The sequence below is a fragment of the Dermacentor variabilis genome, chromosome 5 (genome assembly GCF_050947875.1).
Source record: "Dermacentor variabilis isolate Ectoservices chromosome 5, ASM5094787v1, whole genome shotgun sequence".
Classification (NCBI taxonomy): domain Eukaryota; kingdom Metazoa; phylum Arthropoda; class Arachnida; order Ixodida; family Ixodidae; genus Dermacentor; species Dermacentor variabilis.
The window spans coordinates 199,136,133-199,158,398 of record NC_134572.1 but is presented as its reverse complement, the minus strand read 5'-3'; the positions used below and the strand labels follow the sequence as shown (position 1 = coordinate 199,158,398).

General features: G+C 47.1%; 1 protein-coding gene across 2 annotated transcripts in view; it reads right to left on the bottom strand.

Moving 5' to 3' along the window:
• The window catches only part of LOC142583430 (uncharacterized), a 1,100,669-nt gene that overhangs the window by 975,416 nt on the left and 102,987 nt on the right, over positions 1–22,266 (bottom strand). For both annotated transcript variants that reach the window (XM_075693897.1, XM_075693898.1), the window contains exon 2: positions 2,199–2,381. In XM_075693897.1, coding sequence (XP_075550012.1) covers positions 2,199–2,381 — 183 coding nt within the window. The remainder of the gene's footprint in view (positions 1–2,198; positions 2,382–22,266) is intronic.

Genomic DNA, 22,266 nt, shown 5'->3' with positions numbered 1-22,266 from the left:
CCCTGAGGACTGCTGAAGGCTACGTAGGGTAACCTCGGGACAGTCAAGGCGTTTGTGCGTACGTTGTAGGGGTACGGAGTTCCGATCACAATGCAGCTAGACACGAGGTGGAACCCGTTTCAATTATCATGTGGACAACGTAAATAAAACATCGGGTGGCCTCGCCTAAGCTCGAAGACTTGAACTTAGCTTGTTTCCTCGGAATACTTCAGGTGCGCGGTTGGTTGTGCCTCAACGTTGGCACAGGAAGGCCACATAAGCTGGAACGCGAATGCTACTGATGTCATTACAACGGCTTACAAAATATTACGATTTCTAAAACGTCACTTTCCCTTAACTCCATCGCATGTAAAACTGTTAGCCTATAAACCGCTAGTAAAAACGAATTTGAAAACACATCTTTCTTCTGGGATCCACATTAGGCATATCTTTCCAAATGCAGTTCAAAATAGCGCTACAAAATCTATTCATTTCTCCTACTCCTACAACGTCGGCATACCATACGTGGAAAAGAACCTCCGTTAGCGGTTATATCTTGTCGTCGCTGCAGCGCAAGCCTCCGCCTGTTCGTCAAGTTCCACTATTCGATGATTAAGCACCCACCCCATATTGTCCCTCCATCACGCCGGTCACAATGCATTGGTCATCCCCTGCAAGTAGCACAGCCACACTCGCACACACACACAATAGACAGCCTTAGCAAAGCACCGCTTGAGCGGCGCTACGCTTAGATTTCATGTATCCAGACACCGTAGAGAACTGTGTAGGTTTCGCACTTGAGCCGACACGTGACCGACGTGCTCTCAGCTCGGTTGCAAAATGACCAAGCCAGGTAGACGCGCTCTCTCTCTCCGGTCCGTCACCTTAGCAAGCACAGCGACCTTCGTTCCGCTGCCGGCATGAGCGTTGTACGCCAGCGCTCTGTAGTGTTGCCGTCGAGCGGTTGTGCGAAAACTGCTAGTATATGCCGGTCTAAACGGAGCGGAACATAAAGTTTAGTCTAAAATACACCATTTTCAACCTTGGTTTTCTAGAGCAACGGCTGGAATGCCCTTCATCGTCAAGTCACTACCATCACCTGCCTGTCGCAATTTGGTCAAAATGCAACAACCTCTTTTTTTAAACATTTGAAACTGTTGTAACACTTGTTTGTTTATGTTGCATACGCACCCCTTATGTACCACCCCTACTATGGAGTTTTAATGGAGACAAAATGGAGATAAAAAGGGACGAATTTTATAACAGGTCATGTAAATTATCTGGATACGTGGGCGTTCCATGAAGAAAGTGTAGAGTACGTTGTGGCTCTACTTCCTTGAATCACTTCATCTTGTTTTGTCCACCTTCTTGTTTAACTTTCGCGCTGTCTCTTCATGATAAAGAAAGAGCAAAGAAAACCACTAAAACTTGTGCACTATGTGCTCAAAGCCTCACACAGATCGAAAGAAAGTGCAGGTAGCAATATTTAGGGTACCTTCTTGAGCTTCGCTAAAGCCCTCATGCTCGTGCAAAGGGTTAAGAAAAAAAAAGAGAACGGTGAGCATATTTGGCTTGTCAAGCCTAGTATCACGATTTCAGAAGGTTGGAAAGGTTGAATTTTCAGATTTTACGAGTCAAAACCACGATTTAACTATGAGGCAAGGTTTAGTGGTGCACTCCGAATTAATTTTGCCCACCAGAGGATGGGTAACATATTAGAATACGTATTATGAATGCAGCACTCGAGGAGTACTTCTTGTTGGGCTGGTTGGTGATGTATAGTTATTAGAAGAGGGGCGTGAATTGACACACACGAAGTAGTTGGAACTATTGACCACTAATAAGTTCATGGTGAATAGCTACAATTTTGAGAAGAATAGGTGGTAACGTCTCTTCGCGGAAGTACAAAAAAGCTGTCGTCATGCCATCACCATCATACCACCGTCGTTGCCCTCATGGTCTTCGTGATGCTGTTATGCCGCACATGATCGCGTTACTGAAATATCTTTTGAAAATGCCATTTTTAAATACATTTTCGCCCTCACAAAACCTTGATCAATTTGTTTACCCTTTAAAAACCTTTAAATGTGCTCGATAGATTGCCACTTGGAAAATTATTCGTATAACGTGGAATCTTACAATGCGCAGGATGTGCGTTATCTTTTTGCCTTTGGATTCGGACAGCTGCTGATCTGTGACGTTTATCAAGCTGTACTCACCTGTGCAGACGGGACAGCACTGTCCCAAGGGTACATACTGGTCACCGCACTCGAGCCTGGGGCACTGCTCCGTATCGCAGACGGTGTTGCCAAGTAGGCACTTGCATGTGGTGCACGGGTCGGGCAGCCACTCATCCCCGTCGGCGTAGGTAGCCCCATTGAACATGCACGCAGTGCTGCTGCCTGCACCCAGAAATTGACAGCTCTTGCGAGGTGCACTCCAGAAGACTCGCGGTCACCCGAGGGTGCAAACAGGACGCAAAAAATCCATAATCATGAAGCAAACTTTGTGGCTACTATAGGCAAGTGTAGCACAAAATGAACAACGCAATCTTTGAGTGCCACTACAGATGGAGAACTAGGACACGAGCGAATTTATTTTCTTCATTTCTCTTAAAGAGGGTGAGTTCATTGCTCTATGCTTACACACAATGGCATATACCGGGTGTCCCTGTTAACTTGCACCAACATCTTAAAAAAATCCATGAGCTCCAGAGAACTCCTACTGACTGAATAGTAGCGCCACTCGTGTGTTTTCACAGCCAGTATTTTTTCATTATGAAGTATTAATTATTAGGTGGTTTTAATTAGTGAACTTTTTCATTATTGCTTGAATCGCAAACATCCCAATTCCAAATTTGTAGGGCACTTTAAGTCACCTCCGAATCAAGCATTTATTTCGTGCTGAAGTGTGCCGTGTCTTTTTTTTTCAAGAAAAATCAAAAGCCCGCGAAATACGCGAAAAATGAAATAGATGCGTGCTTGCCCGCCGCTACTGAAGTCCCACCAAGCAACCTTTGAAAGATATGCGGCTGTAGTTATTTATCGCAGCACCGTATAAGGCTTCGTCATGTAGTATAGTATAGCTCGAGAGGTTTCGCGACCCAACTACACTGTAAACACAAATGAGCCCATATGGGCGTTTTAACAGTTCATAAGCCATTCTTCCTCCCTAGCTTAAAATGAGTACTCCCAGGAGAAGAAGAAAATTAAGCTAGAACCATTATTGTACCGCCGACCCCATTTGAAGGGGCATTGCGGTTGTAAAATGGGGGTCTCCAAGGAATAACGGTGGCGTACGGGAAATTGGGAGTGCTGAAATACACCCATATCTGAGACGAGCCAAATAGAGAAAAGAATAACTCAGCCGTTACCAACAAGGCAGTCAGGCGAAGCGACAATTTCAGTAGGATTATTTCTGCAGTCATATTCGAAAAGTCCCGCGCAATGTGTGTCGGCGCTGTTTTTCTGTTCGGAGTAGGCGCACCTTGGATGTTAAGAGCGTCCCCTTTGGTGGGTTGCGCCACCAAGCTCTTGCTACTATACTGCCCAATATCCTACCTAGGTTAAACAATGAAAAAGAAAAAAATACACTATGCACTACCACGCCCAAATTTTCTGATCCCCTATTGCGAACTGTGCTTTTGTACGTTTCCGTCTTTTGTTGTTTCTCTAATTTTCTTCCACCAATCCTCCAATCGCCTTTCACTACTGTCAATTGCGGACATGTTTGCTTTGCCACTGCTCCCGCTGAACCCAAGGGCTTCAAGGAGGCCAGTGGTGCCTAAATCGACCGCTGGGTAGAAGTCTTCACATTCTAAGAAAACATGCTCCTTCGTGTCCCTAGCTTTACCTCAGCAAGCACATGCTTCTTCTTCCTTCTTATCTCTCGCTTTATAGGTGCGTGTTCTAAGGCATCCCGATCTCGCTTCCAAAAGTAATGAGCTTCCCTTTGAGTTATCATAAATGGTTTCTTTCGTGATTTCGTTTTTTCCTCTTCAGTAGTTACTTATGGCAGGTTTCTTTTCGATTGCAGCCACCCATGAAATTAATTCAGCCTCTCTGACTTTCCGCTTGACCTTCTTTGTTGCTGTGTTGCTCCCCATACATGCTGCGTACTTGCTGGTAAACTTCCTAGTTCTTTTCCTCCACTTTATATCAATGTTATTCTTTCAAAAATACCTGAACACTCTCCCAGCCCATTTACTTTCTTCCATATTCCTCAGCCGTTCTTCATACTCAATTTCACTGCGAGCTTCGCTCACTTCAAAACTAGTCCAGCCGATATCACCCTGCACAGCTTCATTTGTAGTCTTCCCGTGAGCGCCCAATGCGAGGCGATCCATTGGCCTCTGGTTCCCGTCGAGTCCTAATTGTACCCCTGATTTAAAGCAAACAACTGCATTTCCAAAAGTAAGTCCTGGAACCATTACACCTGGAATCTCGGAGGACCTCGTACCTATGGTTGCATTTCTCTTCCCCTTTACTGTTATGTTTTTTTCCTGTGTTTCCATATATCCATTGTCTTAGTTTATCCATATACCAAGGTATTTATATTCTGTTACCCGAGGTATTTCTTGGCCCTGTATCTCCACTGTCTGTTCCCTGTTTTCATTGAATGCCATAAAACCTGATTTTCTAACACTACATTTCAAACCTAAATTGTTGCATTCCTGTCCACAGATATTAGCCAGACGTTGCGAATCACTTTTCCTGTTAGCAAGTAACAGAATGTCGTCCGCATAAAATAAACCTGGGAGTTGCTGCTATATTACTGTACCCGCCTGTTTGTATGAGATATTAAACCCGATATTAAATCTTTCTAGCGTCCTCTCCATCCTCAACATGTACAGCATAAACAGCAGCGGGGATAAAGGGTACCCCTGCCTCCGTCCCTTGTTGATAAGAAATTCGTCCTCACTCCTCATCGCTTCCCGTTCAACGCAAACGGTATTTTCTAGGTAAGTGTCTCTCAAAAGCTGTAGACAATTGTTACCTAAGCCTACCCCTTCCAGAATATCCCACAAGATGTTGCGGTCTACGTTGTCCTAGGCTCCTGTAATGTCTAAAAAGCCCTCATACAATGGTCTGCTTTCTGTTTTTGATATTTCAATACACTGAGTAAGAACAAACAAGTTATCATCCAAACGCCTACCTATTCTCAAGCCATTCTGAAGTTCTCCCGAAATGTTATTATTTGCTGCCCATGCTTGAAGCTTTAATTTGATTGCCTGCATTGCTAGCCTGTATATTACCGATGTAATGGTCAACGGTCTATACGAGTTAATTCTGTCTTTCTCCCCCTCACCTTTATAAATTAAATTCATTCTACTTTGTCGCCAACTGTCTGGTATTCGCCTATCTTTTAAAGTTTTTTTCACTGCTTTCACCAGAGCTTCCTTACTTTTTGGTACTAGTTGATTTATCAGCCAAACGTGAACCTCGTCTAGCCTTGTGCCTGTGCTCTTAGGAGGACGCCGAAAGTCGGAACTACGCGCAGAGAAGCACAAGCCTTCGGAGCGCGCGCGCGCGCGCGTTGAAAGCCTCGAAGGAGCAGCCATTTGCCAGCGACGACGCGTTCTTCTACCGTGGTTGATGTTTCTCACAGCTGTGCACCCCCAAGACTCCACGGTAAGTGACTTTGAACGATTATTACACGTTTTATGAGTGTACATGTGTTCTAAGTGAGGAGACACGCTGATATGACTTATTGAAGGTCTCAGTACAACATGGCTCGAGAGTTGGCCGTCCAGAACCATTTTGCACGAGCACTGTGCTTCTTCGCTTTGTCCTAATCGAGGTGACTTGAGTGCTTACAGTCAAGCGAGTGTACTTAAAAATTTAGATTTAACATGATGAGCGACTTTGGCGCGTCTTTAGTTGGGTGGATGTGAGCATTCAACATGTTCCCCGAAGCGCAAGCCACTACCATAATAGTTACGTGCAGTGCTAGGTGAGCTAAGCTTCGCTGCCTAACCGCGGCCTGAAAATGTGGCGGCTCGTTAAGGGTTTACTGCAGTGCGCAACTGTGAGTGTTTGTACAGCGATCATTTGAGCGAGAACCGGCGGCGCTTCTTCGTGCGCGGTATCTGCTAGCTTGCGCGTACGTGGCGCCAATCCCCTAGCTCGTGCGATTGTGTGCAGTAGGCCACTCACTAAGCGCGCATTGTGCAGATTTGCCAGTACGCTCTGTGCTATGGTCTGTGTCTCTTCGCGCCATCGTCGCTAATTGCGCAGGCAGTGCGCGACTGCGGCGCGTAGCATGTAGAGCCTGCGCCCGTCGACTTCGATCTGCAGGCGTGAAATGTCGGCTGCGCGTTTGTGGTATTAAAAGCGTGTGTGAGCTTCCAACGGCACTGCGGGTCAACGCCGCGTGAGCTGCCGGTCAGAGTATAAGAAACTCTTTATAGTTAGCGTACTGCTTGGCGGTAACAGGTGTCCTGCTTGGGTTCAGAATACTGGACACGCCGTCACTTGAACCGCGGCGGCCGGAGCAGGTGAGTGCCAGCGGCGCCGGCACCTCGGCGGCCAGAAAACGATGCCTGTGCCGTGACGAGATATATCGATTTACGCGACAGCATTGCCGGCGATAGGTCATACGGGCGTGTCGACCCATGGCTGTGTTCTTTGCTGGAGGCCGCCACTACGCCTGCCGTGCACGTGCTACGCTATATCTATATAGTCGATGCTTGTGCAAAGTTGTTATTCAACAGCTGGCGCTGTGGACTGGATACCTGGACTTGTTTAATGTTGAATTTGCTGCTGTGCCATTGCGTATTGGGTACAGATGTCCAGTTTTGAATTCTAGGTGCGAAATTCACAGAAAAAAGTTGCGCTTTTCAACTCGAAATCATATCACACATCCCAGCGTCATCCTATATTGCACGAGTATTAATAACAAAATTTCTGGTGCTTGTAAAAAAAAGAGAGAGACCGATCAACCTGCATCTGTGAGAAAAATAAGCTTGAAGTCCGCCATTGTCCATTATAAAGAGGTACTACCTTGGTATTCAATGTCAGTAACACTCGTATATTATGCATCCTTTTGAGTGAAATAATTTGTTTTAGAAGCCATTCATTGTAAGGTATCAGTAAACATCTCATAACATAAGTAGTGCATAAGTGCATGAGTTGGGCAAAGGTTTTAGATTGTAAAAAGCAAAGCCATCAAGATATAAAATTTTGGCAAGCTTGCTTTAACAATAAGCTGACCAATATACAAAACCTAATGTAGCAGCAGATGTTCTCCAAGATAAACTTGCGACCAGTTTTTCGTGTTCTATGTGACCATTGTAGTGTCAAATTTTTCTAATTTATTTCAGGACTACGGCTGCGGCCGTTTCATTGCCAGCTGTGAGGATGAAGCAGCTTCATAGCCGGAGATCAGAAGCCTCCCATCAGTTTCCCTTTTCAGCAATAGAGGCCTTGGTATGCTCTTACCTAGAGTTTACTTTTTTTACCCTGTATGTTTTAATTGCCATGGCTATTTTAGCGGCATCACTTAGAGTGATTGGTGTGACACTTGTTCCTTGGGACGTATGCAGGTTATCTCACATAACATTAGCAAAGTTAAAAATATGCGCCTGTGCCACCTAGCTGTACAGAACCTAGGTAATGTTGTTTCCTGTCGCTTGGAAATACTTGGATTGTCTGCATTCTGCCTAATTGCCTAATTACATGATCAATTAATCATATTCTTCAATATTATAACCAGATAAAAAGTCTCAATTATAATATTGTAGAGCAACGTGAAAATTTCCAGGTACAGCTTTCTGTGGCTCAATATGTGCTACATGATGCGTTTTTAGGAGTGTTAAGAACGGCCAGCTGCAGTGCAAGTTTTGCCAACCAGTTGCGACTGTGGAAGCAACATCTCGGGTGCATCGCCGCCAACCTTTACACTCTAAAAATTAGGAAGGGTATCGCAGGAGTGAAGCGGCCGGTTCACTCTTCAAGGCGTCGTTTTACTCTCGCAAAATGTCGAGGAGAGTGAAATGCATTGTTCGATCTGTCACCAAGGAGAGAGTGAAATGTGCTTTTCACTCTCCCCTTCAGAGAGAGAGCAGAATGCCCGTTCTACTCTTCCGGCAATAGAGAACAAAACGTAGCGTATTCTTCTGCTTCAACTGTAGGTGGCTGGCCCCGAACATGGCAATGTATCATTCATGCAAGCTGAACAAACACATCGTTTTGCTTCTAAGAGAACAGGCCGCCGCAGTTCAAAGGAACGCGTAGCGAGCGCTCTACTTTTTCACTCGGAGTTGCTCCACCGCGCGCGCGCGCGCTAGAGATCGCGGAACAACACAGCACCGGAGAAAGGTGATCCGTCCAGCGAGCAGCTACAAAGGCCAGCCAAGGGAGATCGTGTGTCAGCCATCTCGCGTCGCCACGAAAACACGACAGTCGTTCGTCATGCCTTGGATATAACAACAAATCCTCCACGGTAAGTGAATTCTAACTTAGGTGCACATTCTCCGTATATGTCATGCTATCGCCAGGAAGTCGTCGCTGCGCTTAGCCGACGCGATTGACAAAGGACTAGGCATACGCGCTGTCTCTCGATGTCAATCGAAAAAGCCAGTCGTCGCGATCACTGCATGTGATTTTATCACTTTGCCGTTGTCCGTAAGAGCTTTAAAAATCGCAAACGCTGCCAGAACTATGGTATGTTCAATAAGACGTTCGACGAGAGGACGCTTAAAATGGTCCGTTCACCAGCCCGTGATTCCGAGCCTACGCGGAGCGTGATTAGCGTGCGTTTTGTGTGTTTGAATTTATTCAGTTTGGCAGTCTACTGTGTACGGAATGCTGTTGAACTAAGGAATCGCATAACAGAAGGCGTCATTTTGCTGGCAGCATGCTTTTTTTATAAATAAACCGCGCGCTTGACGGTGCCTCGCGCAGCGGGAATCTGCGACCACTGAAGTTACGTGCAGCACCAGTGCTAGTTAGAAACTTTACCGCAGGCATTCAGCTGCATGCTGCAAGGGGTCAGTTGGGCGCGTTATCTTGAACTTACTGAAAACGCATTAGGAATCCATGTTTTGTGCTGAAAAAAGTATAAACTCCATATAAGCGATCTTGCGCGCGGCAGCTACAAGCGACGCGATGGAGATGGCGGTCGCGTTCGCTCGTCGCCTTCAAGTCGTACTCCGTGCGAGCGACGATATTGAGCGACGCCTCCCCGGTGTTGCCGGCATGAGGGCTGCAATCACGCGTGACGCGTGCTTTAATAATTTACGTTGATGTATTTTACTATAAAAAGTAGCATAAAATATTTCCGGAGGTCTTGCAGTAGGTTCTTATCCTTGCACGTATAAAAATTGAATCATTTGCTCGTTCCGCGCGACAGTCGGTAGTATTTGAGCGATGCAGATCCAGATCCGGCTTCGCGCTATTGGCTAGTCGCTCATAGCACTTCCGGGCGACGAGCGACGATTTCTAGATTTCCAGAACCGAGCCATCTGTTCAAGCGACGGCCCGTTTTGTCGCTCAAAGCCGTCGCTCGTCGCCGTCGCGCACTAAATAGCTCTCACAGTGTTTATCCCTAAGACTGAACTGTTCTTGCTCATGTATTGAAATGGTGTGTTTATAGGTCTGGTTTTGTCTCCTGTTGCGGTTTTCGTGCACGGTGCGAAACTGAAAGGATGGATGCTAATGTCTACGAACTCTATAAATTGTCGAGCAGCTAGTTATGCATCGGCATCGAATATAACGGCTGCTGTGTGGAATAACAATTGCAGGGGCGCTTTGCATACGCTTATTGTTTTTGACATGCCTGTGCATTTGCTAATATGAGTTCGCGTGTCAAAGTTATGTCATATGAACAGCTAAATCAGCCTTCCTCTGGGGGTTACAAGCGTAATGTGTGCATTTTGCTACGGCATGGCAGATCAAAATGTGTTTATCGCTTGAATATTTTTAGTAGAGAAGTAAAATATCAAAATAAAATGTTGCTTTAATTCCGTGTTACCAGTCTGTCGTACACAGAACAATAGGTTGGTGTAATAAACTAATAACTGCGGTTTAACTGCAACTTTTACATGCCTTCAAGAATCTAAAATGCTAGATTTCAAACTGCAGCAGTAGTCGGGTCTGTCAAAAATGAGCTCCATTGCGCACCTCATGCATGAAAATAAGTTCATGCCTTTTAGTAAGCTTACATGCAGGCCGCAGTGAACTTTCTTGTTAGTATTGAAATGTGGGTAAGCTTGCCATAACAAGCCATGCTGCCCTTTTTTGTAGGCACATCCATATATCCATTGAACTGAAGGACAATATTTCCATCCCTACTGAGCATCATGTTTGCAGCTATAATCCTCAAATTACGGCGTCTGCAGTGGCACAACCAGGGATGGTGCGGGGGGCACACTGGGCACGTGCTTAGGATGTGTCACTAGTGGTGTTTGCGATACACCAGACTCATAACAGACCTATGACGTCTGAAAATGACCAATATTCTATTCATTAGCAGGAGTATTCTAACATTCGTGACAAACAAGGATGAACTGTTGGTTATTTGTTCTTTTTTTTTTGCTTCAATCTAAAAATTGAAGTTAGTTTAGCAGTTGACTGTTGCAGTCATTTGGATGTTTTGCATGCATTTCACTAGGAAGACTAAGAACTAAGACTTTCTTTTATTGCCATGGCCTTGACTGTCTTGATGCTGTTTTGCACCATGCCCTTGTGTTGACTTTTGCATACGATATTTTTCAGGCACCCGCTTTATATAACGCAAGAAGGCAGCTGCAAGGACACGAGGATGTGAAAGAGCCAGTGCAGCGCGACTTCACATAGTGCAGAGGAGCCGATGCCAAAAAAATCAAAATACATTGTCATGCAATTTGGACAAGAAAACTAGTATGTGGGTATATTGGGTGTACCATTTGACCAAATGTCAACAAAATCAAGATACAGTATGTTACACCAAGATGAAAATTCTCACGTGCTCCAGGCAGTCATCTTAACATGGTATATGGTAATGTCTCTGATTGGAAAGTCAAATCAAGTATGCTCTCTGGAGACAAACACATAGCAGCAAGTGTCGTTGAAAAGTTAGAAATGTGTTTTAAAAAAGCTGATTAGTTCTGAGAAGTGACTGCTTTCTGTCTTCCCTCTCAACAGATATATCCAAGTGATAAAAAAATAGTGGTACAATGAAATTGCATATTTGCATAGTGATATGATACATACTTGCAATGATCACGGTGCTTGTGTTTACTATAAAAAGCAACAGCCCATGCTTGGTTAGGTTGGGCCCACTAAAACATGCAGGCATGGGTGATTGGCGCTTTCTTTTATTTCTGTGTCGTGAGGTTTATTGACGTGCGTATAGGTGCAGTGGCACGCAGTATGGCTAGTATGAAAAAGGGGGGGGGGCAGATATATGTAGCTCACTGTACACGACACAGGGCAAAGGAAATCCGTGTTCAGCAACTATGTTAAACGCCTTGTACGTAAATTTTACAACGCTACTCATTCGAAGCGCGCACAGGTGCATATTGAAGAAAAGTTTTCCAGGGCACATAATCTAGTGCGTAATTTACACTAATTTTGCTCTAACCACGAGACATAATAATTTGAATTTACTGCACGAAAAAACCTAGAGCGAATTAAATTGTGTGTCAGCTTCGTGTGTATACGTATAGTCTTTCCTATGCATTAGGTTTTTCGCGCAATGCATTACCAGTTGACAGCCTATCTTATCATGTGTACTCTGTTTACATTACACTTGTTTATTAGTTTACTCATTTGTTTTGCAACTTATGAAATACTGAAGTATATATATTCTCAACATTTGACATAACCTTGTATGTTTTGTAGGCACAACATAGGACGTGCATTTCTCAGCAACCAGTCAACTGCCAGAAGTGACTCAAACACAGGCCACCAGTAAATGGACATCAGCTGCAATTTCACATTATGCAGTTGGCTGTTGCCTTGTACTGAGGCTTTTTTTAGTGAGATGGTGATGTCGTTCTAATGTACATTTCGACCACAAAGGTGCGATCATGTCTCACAGAGGCATATAGGGTTGCTATTCTCTGCGAGGGACGTGTTCTCGTGTTCGTGAAGCATTTGTGTTTGGCAGTATTGTCGCCCAATGAGTCAGATATAAACACTGTAACTCGCCATTGCTGGCAAGTAGTTGCGAGAAACAGAATATATTATGACGCTGTAAAGTTATTTCATTAATTCGAAGGAAAGTTTTGCAACAGGAAAAAAAGGTTGCTATTCCAGGTAAACATGTCTTTTTCTCAAGGTATTTAACCAAACTGTGGATGCGTGAAATTCGTGACTTATGAATAGATTTTAATTCATCCTTTAGTAATGCTTCTAAAGGAGACTAGAAATAGCATGTGACTACCTCTCCAATCAGCAGATCATATACTTACAGTCATAAGTGGTAGTTCCATGCAGTCTCGCACTCTATATAACCTGTCCTTTCAGAAGCATTGGAACTGGTGGCTGCGTTTTCAGAAGGAGGAGTGCACTTGGCACTGTATATGTATGTGTGAATTCGGTTTTCTTTGTATGTGTCGGCTCACTGACGCAAACAGTGCAAAAATCAGTTGTACCATGAGGCTGACGTCGCCTTCTGCTGCTAGAAATACGGCACTTCATATTTTATAGTACTGCATGACATTTCAATCAAAGCTAGCACATAAAATGATCAAAAAATCTAACCACTGTTATAGCTATTTTCCTCAAAAAAAGCTTGTCCTTTATGGGCTGTGTTAATCTGAGCTCTCTCCACCGATGTTTCAGTTGTATTATCCCTTAGTGAGTGAGAGATTGGGGGCATTTAATCGTGTCAGTGTTTAAATGGTGTCCTAATTATGTGTATTTGTTCCAACAAAGTTGTCTAGATTACTTTATTGTGTTGTGTAAAGCTTATGAAACCATCAGCTACTACTGAGTTGCTAACATGCATATGCATTTGTCACTATACAGGTGGCACTCGGCTGTACCACTGCAGTGCTGCGGAAATTGCCAGCACCAGCGGCTTTGCAACAGCTGTTTCACAGCATGTCGGTATGTGCTAATCTATAGTTATGTTGGGATGGGCTAGTATTATGGACCACTGCTACTCTGCATTGTGACAGATTCATATGATAAGTGATGTAATGGGCACAGCGAAAACCTGCGAATGTTTTACTATGGTACATAAAAAGGCTCTCCTTTTCGTCATTGGAGCAGGGGAGAAGAGCATGCAGGCACTCCGGAATGTACATATATTTCAAAACATGAGAGAGACATTATATATATATATATATATATATATATATATATATATATATATATATATATATATATATATATATATATATATATATATATAGATATATATTGACACGTGTACTTATCTTTATCGGGCGACCACGTTTCGCCGCTTAACAACTGTAATCGCACAGCGAGGGACGCGCTTGCATGTATCCGACGTTTCTGGAAAGTTATCGATGCTTCTACCCGGCTGTCTGCTGTCGCCGAACCTTGTGTTATCTGATTTCATCGCGTAACGCGAATGGTGTAGAACTTTGTGGAAGGCACGCGGGTCCGAACGATTAGTCTGGAACAATCGACGACTGCTCTATAAAAGCCGACGCGCTTGACCCGCTGATCAGATTTTCGACGATCGCCGACTGTGTTCGCCGCTCTCGTTGTGCTTTAAGTGTAGCCTGTTTTGTGGGCACAGGTTCGCCCAATAAAAGCGAGTTTTTGCCTTTCACAGTATTGCTACTGTGTTCTTTGACGTCACGACCACGTGACATCTGGTGGAGGTCCTTGTGCATTCATGTACCGAACGCCCCCGCAAAGCCGCGATCCAAGCCCGAAGCCCGAGAACAAAACCAACGTCGTCCATGACCAGCGTGCTAGCCGCCGACTGCAAGGACTGCCCCCAGAGCACGGACTTCTACCTGAGACGAGCAGGAAGATTGCCACCAAGTCCACCCCAATGGCAGCCCAGCATCCCCCGTCGTGCTGCAGCAGCCCAGGGAGCCCCCCACGTTCCGCGGTTCAACATTCGAGGACCCGGAAACCTGGCTTGAGACGTACGAGAGAGTCACTACCTTTAACAACTGGAACAGCGACGACAAACTGCGATATGTCTTCTTCGCTTTGGAAGACGCAGCCAGGACGTGGTTCGAGAACCGAGAAGCCACCTTAACGACCTGGGAACTTTTCCGAAGCGGCTTCCTGCAGACATTCGCAAGCGTCGTACGCCGAGAACGAGCCCAAGCGCTATTAGAAACCCGGGTGCAGCTACCTAATGAGACGACCGCGATCTACACGGAAGAAATGAGCCGTCTCTTCCGCCACGCCGACCCTGAAATGCCCGAGGAGAAGAAAGTCCGCCTGCTGATGCGTGGTGTGAAGGAAGAACTTTTTGCAGGAATGGTACGAAGCCCACCGAAGACCGTCGACGAGTTTCTTCGCGAAGCCACCAGCATCGAGAAGACACTCGAGATGCGAAACCGGCAATTCGACCGCCGCACGAACTCGACAAACTACGCCGGAGTTCAATCACTGGCCGCCGACGACCTGCGCGAGACTATCCGAGCGGTCGTGCGGGAGGAGCTACAAAAGCTGTTCCCACCATCACAGCCTCAATTGGCTTCGATTGCCGACGCCGTGCGTGAGGAGCTCCAACAACAACTTGGAGGAGCCCCTGAATCGCCCCAGCCTGAGCCGCAAGCGATGACCTACGCCGCCGTCGCACGCCTTCAAGGTCCCCCTCCGCGACCGCGCCAGGGCCCTGTCACGCCGCAGTTCCGTCGTCCGCCGGCGCCACCGCCAGCACGACCACCCGTCGCCCAGCGCACCTACGCGAGCAAGACGGACATTTGGCGCGCTCCTGACCACCGCCCGCTCTGCTACCACTGCGGAGAAGCGGATCACGTTTACCGACGATGTCCATACCGGGAGATGGGACTGCGAGGTTTCGCCGTGAACGCTCCGCGCCCGCAGCAAGGTGAACGCCCCCGCGATATCGCCGATTACCTCGCCGCTTCTCAGTAGAGCTCTCGACGACCGTCGCGTTCGCCATCACCAGGCCGCTACCTGTCGCCGCAGCGCCGACCATACACTGGCCCAGCCCGAGGCCGGTCAGCGAGCCCATATCCGGAAAACTAAAAGCAGCAACCGATGGAGGTGCGGTTGCTGTTCGTCGAACTGACGAAGATCCTCCGCCGCCGACGAAGACACCGAAGAAACTACCTCGACGACATAACGACACGCCGCCGTCCCGACGAAATCAGGAAGCCAAGACTACACCGATGAAAGACGACTTGACGACGCGACGTTCCAGCTTCAGTTCAACGCGACGCAGCCGTGATCCGACGCCAAGACCCAACTGCAACGCCAGACAAAGAACCACCCACCTCGACGTACTGCTCGACGGCCACGCAGTCACTGCCTTAGTCGACACAGGAGCCGATTACTCCGTAATGAGTGGACACATCGCCGCCCAATTGAAGAAGGTTAAGACTGCATGGGAGGGCCCCAAATTCGGACCGCTGGAGGACACCTCATTACGCCGACTGGAATCTGCACAGCAAGAATTACCGTTCATGACCGGACTTACCCTGCCACCTTCGTTGTCCTCCAACAGTTTTCACGGGACGTCATTCTCGGCATGGACTTCCTGAATCAAGATGGCGCAATCATCGACCTGAAGTCGAAATCGATAACGCTGTCACAAGATCAAGCGATACCGCCGGAGAGCTGTCGTAGTCACCACGCCTTGAGTGTGCTTGAAGATCAAGTGAGCATCCCGCCGCGCTCCAGCATTATTATTTCCGTCGGCACTGAAACACCCGCTGACGTAGAAGGCGTCATCGAGGGCGACCAACATCTACTGCTCGACCGTGAAATTTGCGTCGCAAGAGGGATCGCTCGACTCCACGGAGGGCAAGAGGAAGTTATGCTAACCAACTTCAGCCAAGAGTTCAAGCACATCAACAAGGGCACGACAATCGCATACATCGAGGAAATTGTGGAAACCAGCAATGCCTTTGTCCTCTCGGATTCAGCCGCATCTACCCCGATGAGAATTGTCCCCGAACCAGACTTCGACGTGAATCCAAGTCTTCCTATGAGTAAGTAGCAACAGATCAGAAGTCTTCTCCGACGATACAAATACTGCTTTTCGACGTCATCAAGGATTCGACAAACACCAGTTGCAAAGCATCGCATAATAACCGAAGAGAGCACTCGACCACTCCGCCAGAGCCCTTACCGAGTTTCGACGCGAGAACGTGAAGCTATTTGGCAACAAGTCGACGAAATGCTGCGCGACGACATCATCCAGCCGTCGAAAAGCCCGTGGGCCTCTCCTGTAGTCCTGGTAAAGAAAAAGGACGGAACCCTACGCTTCTGCGTCGATTATCGTCGACTGAACAAGATCACAAAGAACGATGTGTACCCCCTTCCACGGATAGACGACGCATTGGATCGGCTCTGCAACGCTAAATACTTCTCGTCGATGGACCTCAAGTCTGGCTACTGGCAAATAGAGGTCGACGAGAGAGATCGCGAAAAGACTGCCTTCGTCACGCCAGACGGCCTCTACGAGTTCAAGGTCATGCCATTCGGACTTTGCTCAGCGCCTGCAACGTTTCAGCGCGTCATGGACACGGTGTTAGCCGGACTGAAGTGGCAGACGTGCCTTGTTTACCTGGATGACGTCGTTGTCTTCGCCGGAAATTTCGACGAGCACCTTAGGCGGCTTGCGACAGTGTTAGAAGCCATCAAGTCATCAGGGCTCACTCTGAAGCCGGAAAAGTGCCGTTTCGCTTGCGGTGAGCTTTTGTTCCTAGGCCACGTGATCAGCAAATCAGGAGTACGCCCCGACCCACAGAAGACAGCTGCCATCGCAAAGTTCCCGCAGCCAACCGACAAAAAGGCAGTGCGCAGATTCCTTGGCATGTGTGCCTACTATAGGCGCTTTGTCAAGGACTTTTCACCCATCGCGGAGCCGCTAACACATCTAACCAAATGTGATGTCGCGTTCAAGTGGGAAACGCCGCAGGCCAAGGCATTTCAAGAACTCAAACGACGCATGCAGTCGCCGCCGGTACTTGCACACTTCGACGAGGACGCCGATACCGAAATCCACACTGACGCCAGTAGCCTAGGCCTCGGTGCCGTCCTAGTCCAGAGAAAAGAGGGACTTGAAAAGGTGATATCGTATGCTAGCCGGTCGCAGTCAAAAGTGGAAAGCAACTATTCTACGACTGAAAAGGAATGCCTCGCCATCATTTGGGCTACAGCTAAATTCCGCCCTTACCTATATGGCAGGCCATTCAATGTCGTCAGTGACCATCACGCATTGTGTTGGCTAGCTAACTTATAGGACCCTTCAGGACGGCTGGCGCGATGGAGCCTCAGACTACAAGAATATGACGTCACGGTAATATACAAGTCCGGAAGAAAACACTCCGACGCCGACTGCTTATCGCGCGCCCCCATCGATCCCCCGCCGCAAGACGACGAGGACGACGACGCCTTCCTTGGGATAATAAGCGCGGAAGACTTCACTAAACAGCAACGAGCCGACCCGGAGCTAAAAGGCCTCGTCGAGTATTTGGAAGGGAACACCGACGTTGTCCCTAGGGCATTTAAGCGCGCGTTGTCTTCGTTCACGCTACAAAACAACCTGCTCGTGAAGAAGAACTTCTCACCAGTCCGCGCCAGCTACCTTCTTGTTGTACCGTCAGCGCTGCGTCCAGAAATACTGCACGCCCTACACGACGATCCAACCGCTGGGGACCTCGGATTCTCCCGGACGCTGTCGAGAATACAGGAAAGGTATTACTGGCCGCGTCTGACCGCCGAAGTCGCCCGTTACGTCAAGACATGCCGAGACTGTCAACGACGCAAGACACCACCGACAAGGCCAGCAGGATTGCTACAGCCGATCGAACCCCCTCGCCGACCATTCCAGCAGATCGCGATGGATTTGTTGGGGCCGTTTCCGATATCAACATCCGGGAATAAGTGGATCGTGGTGGCGACGGACTATCTCACCCGTTTTGCTGAAACTAAAGCTCTACCAAAAGGCAGCGCAGCCGAAGTGGCGAAATTTTTCGTGGAGAACATCCTGCTGCGACATGGTGCCCCAGAAGTCCTCATCACCGACAGAGGAACGGCTTTTACAGCAGAGCTCACCCAAGCCATTCTGCAGTACAGCCAGACAAGCCACAGGAGGACAACTGCCTACCATCCGCAGACGAATGGTCTCACGGAGCGCCTGAAAAAGACCCTCGCCGACATGCTAGCAATGTACGTCGACGTCGAACACAAGACGTGGGACGCTGTCCTGCCGTACGTAACCTTTGCGTACAACACGGCGGTGCAAGAAACAACACAGATCACGCCGTTTAAGCTGGTTTACGGCAGGAACCCGACGACGACGCTTGACGCCATGCTGCCGCACGTAACTGACGAAGAGAATGTTGACGTCGCTAGCTATCTCCAGCGCGCCGAAGAAGCCCGACAGCTCGCCCGCCTGCGAATCAAGAGCCAGCAGAGGACCGACAGCCGACACTACAACCTCCGACGACGCTTCGTCGAGTACCAACCTGGCGACCGTGTTTGGGTCTGGACCCCGATGCGCCGACGAGGACTCAGTGAGAAACTACTCCGACGCTATTTCGGACCCTACAAGGTCATCCGACGTATTGGCGCTCTGGACTATGAGGTCGTGCCAGACGGCATTTCGCATTCACAGCGGCGCCGCGCACGATCTGAAGTGGTCCACGTGGTGCGCCTTAAACCCTTTTACGGACGCTGACGAACTTCGCCATTTTTGTTATTTTCTTTGCTACGAGTGCTTTTGTTTATTACCTTCGTTTGTTTGCAGCATCGGGTCGATGCTTTTTAAGAGGGGGGTATTGACACGTGTACTTATCTTTATCGGGCGACCACGTTTCGCCGCTTAACAACTGTAATCGCACAGCGAGGGACGCGCCTGCATGTATCCGACGTTTCTGGAAAGTTATCGATGCTTCTACCCGGCTGTCTGCTGTCGCCGAACCTTGTGTTATCTGATTTAATCGCGTAACGCGAATTGTGTAGTACTTTGTGGAAGACACGCGGGTCCGAACGATTAGTCTGGAACGTTCGACGACTGCTCTATAAAAGCCGACGCACTTGACCCGCTGATCAGATTTTCGACGATCTCCGACGGTGTTCGCCGCTCTCGTTGTGCTTTAAGTGTAGCCTGTTTTGTGGGCACAGGTTCGCCCAATAAAACCTAGTTTTTGCCTTTCACAGTATTGCTACTGTGTTCTTTGACGTCACGACCACGTGACAATATATATATACAATTAAACTAAAGGCAGGGACATTCCATCTTTCATCTTGAATTGACTTACACAGAGCAAAAGTACAACACAGACCACAGAGAAGCCCGCATGTTAACAGGTTTGATACACACAATAATTCAACAGATTTGATACTTCAGGTGTGTTTTTTTATGCAAGGGGGAAGGGAAAGAGGAGAAAACTAGAAAAAAGAGTGGAGTGGAAAAGAAAGGAATAGTGCCAAAAAGCATGAGAAACATCGTGCAGCCAGGATCGCCAGCAGGACATCTAAAAAGCACTCTGATAAAATTACATACAGGGCAACCTTACGTATTGTTTGTTTTAATCAACTCAGATCACATGCAGCCATTACTGCAATCAAGTTGTTTCCTTATGTCATATGAGGGAATGATGTGGGCCCAAAAAACTGTTTAGAGCTGAAGGATTACGTTCCATGCTAGACTCATTACTTGCTTTTTATCATATTGTTATCAGCTGCTTATGTTAGGGAAAAAAGTAAGAGTACGAGCTTTTTCCTGATTCGCCATTCCACACAAGATGTCTTTGTGACCATATGTACATGCAGATGATCCATAGATGAAAAATATTCAGTACAGTAGAATCTCATTACAAAATACACTTGGTTGTAAGAGACATCTGAAAATGGTTTGGTTGTTTTCCGATGTTTGCCACGTTAACAACACTGTACACAAGAGACACCTTTGTTACAAATGATTTTTTAAGTATTCAATACTCCGAAGGGACACAACCCAGACACATTCACTTCATGCACCTTGTGTGCTCCGAAGGGCGTAAAGATCACGCAATCCTCGCACAAGTCAATTGAGCATGTCTCTTTAAGCATGAACTAGAAAAGGAGGGCAACGAGGACAGTGCAGGGCAGAAAGTGTCGGCAGTTGAAGCTGACGAGCGTGAAAGAGCACCTCAAAGGTCCTGCGAGCAGCAAGGCTTGCAAAGTGAAGTGCTTAACTTCCAGAAGTTAGGAAGGAAGCTAACACAATCTACAGTCACTAAAAAGCTGTGAATGTCTTCTTTAAAGGGCCCCTAAACCACCGAGGTTGAAATTTAGTTGCGGTGTTGCAGTTGTACATGTTAAGGCAACGAACACGTAGCCACAAGAATTTTTCGAAACGGTGCAGTAATAGCGGAGCTACGTGTGTTTGATTATCGAAAGGTAGTCCCCGCTCATTTTACTCTTTCATCTGGTTCACGCCATCTGGACAGTATTGTCTTTTCCTTGCCTAGTACACCTCCAAATGTTACGTGACAGGCCATCACCAACGAGCTCTCTTGCTCCCACGCAGGCCTGTCGTCCTGCGAGGGGTGGCGCTAATGACCTTCCCAATACAATGGAAGTGCATGGTGGCTCTAGTTGAAGAGCCTCATAGGGAAACCCTTAATTCTGTTGGTGTTTCTGTTCTTTGCCCCCATTGGCTGCCCACAATGGCATCGCGAGCAACGCGACGAGGAAGATAAAGTGTGTATTTGCTTGCAGGCCTTGCCGGCAGTCGTACACTTTCGTTCGACCAATCGACAGTACCGGAAACTGGTGACATCATCAGAGACAGCCTGGTGATGTCAGGACAAACTGGAGGGTGCAGGATAGGTCCAGAGAAACGCATGGGGTCGTTTTCTTCATATTGTGGTGATCCCACAGTGCTACGCACTGTGGCGTTTGGCATCGTCAGTTGTGACGGCGTTCTGATTTTGAAGCGTGTGTTTACTTGAAATGTTCCAAAAATGTCGAGAAGTGGTTTAGGGGCCCTTTAAGCCACCCTGAGCAATTATTCCTTCAGGTATATCTAAACATACTTTAGTCATGATGCATAATAAAGTGATCTAGTCTAGCTCCTCAGTGCTTAAAAATTTTTGGTTTCGAGAGACATGTTTCCCGTGCCTCTTGAGTATCTCTTCTCATGAGGCTTAACTGTATGTACACAAACAATTGTGTAACTCCTCCTGCAAGTACTATTCATTAAGCCTGGTCACTGATGTGCAAAGCTTGTGGTTAAGTTTTGATGTCCGTACTTTTTAGAGCTATGTTTATTAATTCAGGCTGTTCTTATTGGTTCTTCGATGCAGGAGACAATGCCTACGAAATTATTGGCCCTGATGACGAGAGCCCTCAAGGGGCAAACGACATCTCTGTTGCAGAAGTGAGCCTGACACCACTTGAAGTTACCATGACAGGTGACGCGGCAGCAATAAATACAAGGACGGCCATGTCTACTGCAGCTGCAACAGTGTACGAAGCAAGCAGCAGTGTGTCAGCATCAGCAGCAGTGTCAGAAGGAACAGCACCAGGCCTGGTACAGCAACATGTGTGCTATCACTGTGACTTTTTTTGTAGTGCATACAACTCATTTCCTCAGCATACAAAAGCCTTTCACCACGACTGTGAGCCAGTGTTCTTGTGCAGCAAGTGCACGACTAAGGTGTGATAACACAGTACAAGCATCACTTTAAGATATGCAAACATATTACAGTTGTTGCCTCCCCAGTCAGCCCACATAGCGACAACAATGTGGAACACATGGTGGGACACACCTCTTCCCCATTAGAAGAAAGTAGAGACTGTCAGTGTTGTTGCTAGATTAACTGGTCTTTGTAGGCAACTAGAAGGACAACATAGGTGTCATAAGATTGTTGTTGATGTTGTTGTTGAAGAGGTAAAAAAGAAGTTTGATGCAGCTGAAGTGCCAACTGATATTGAGCAAATCAAAAACAACAACCGGAGAAAGCAACACTATCGAAATTTGGGTATCTATGTGCCGCCAACTCTGGTAAGGATGGCATAGGACAGAAGTGTGATGAAAATCACACAGACACTGCTGTTCCATCACTGGTCACAGTGAGCAGTGACTTGTAGGGCAAGAGAGTCAACTGAAACGAACATTATGGCATAGTGTCATGCTCCCATGTCACCACTTTCATTGTTATTTTGCATGATACAGCTCAAC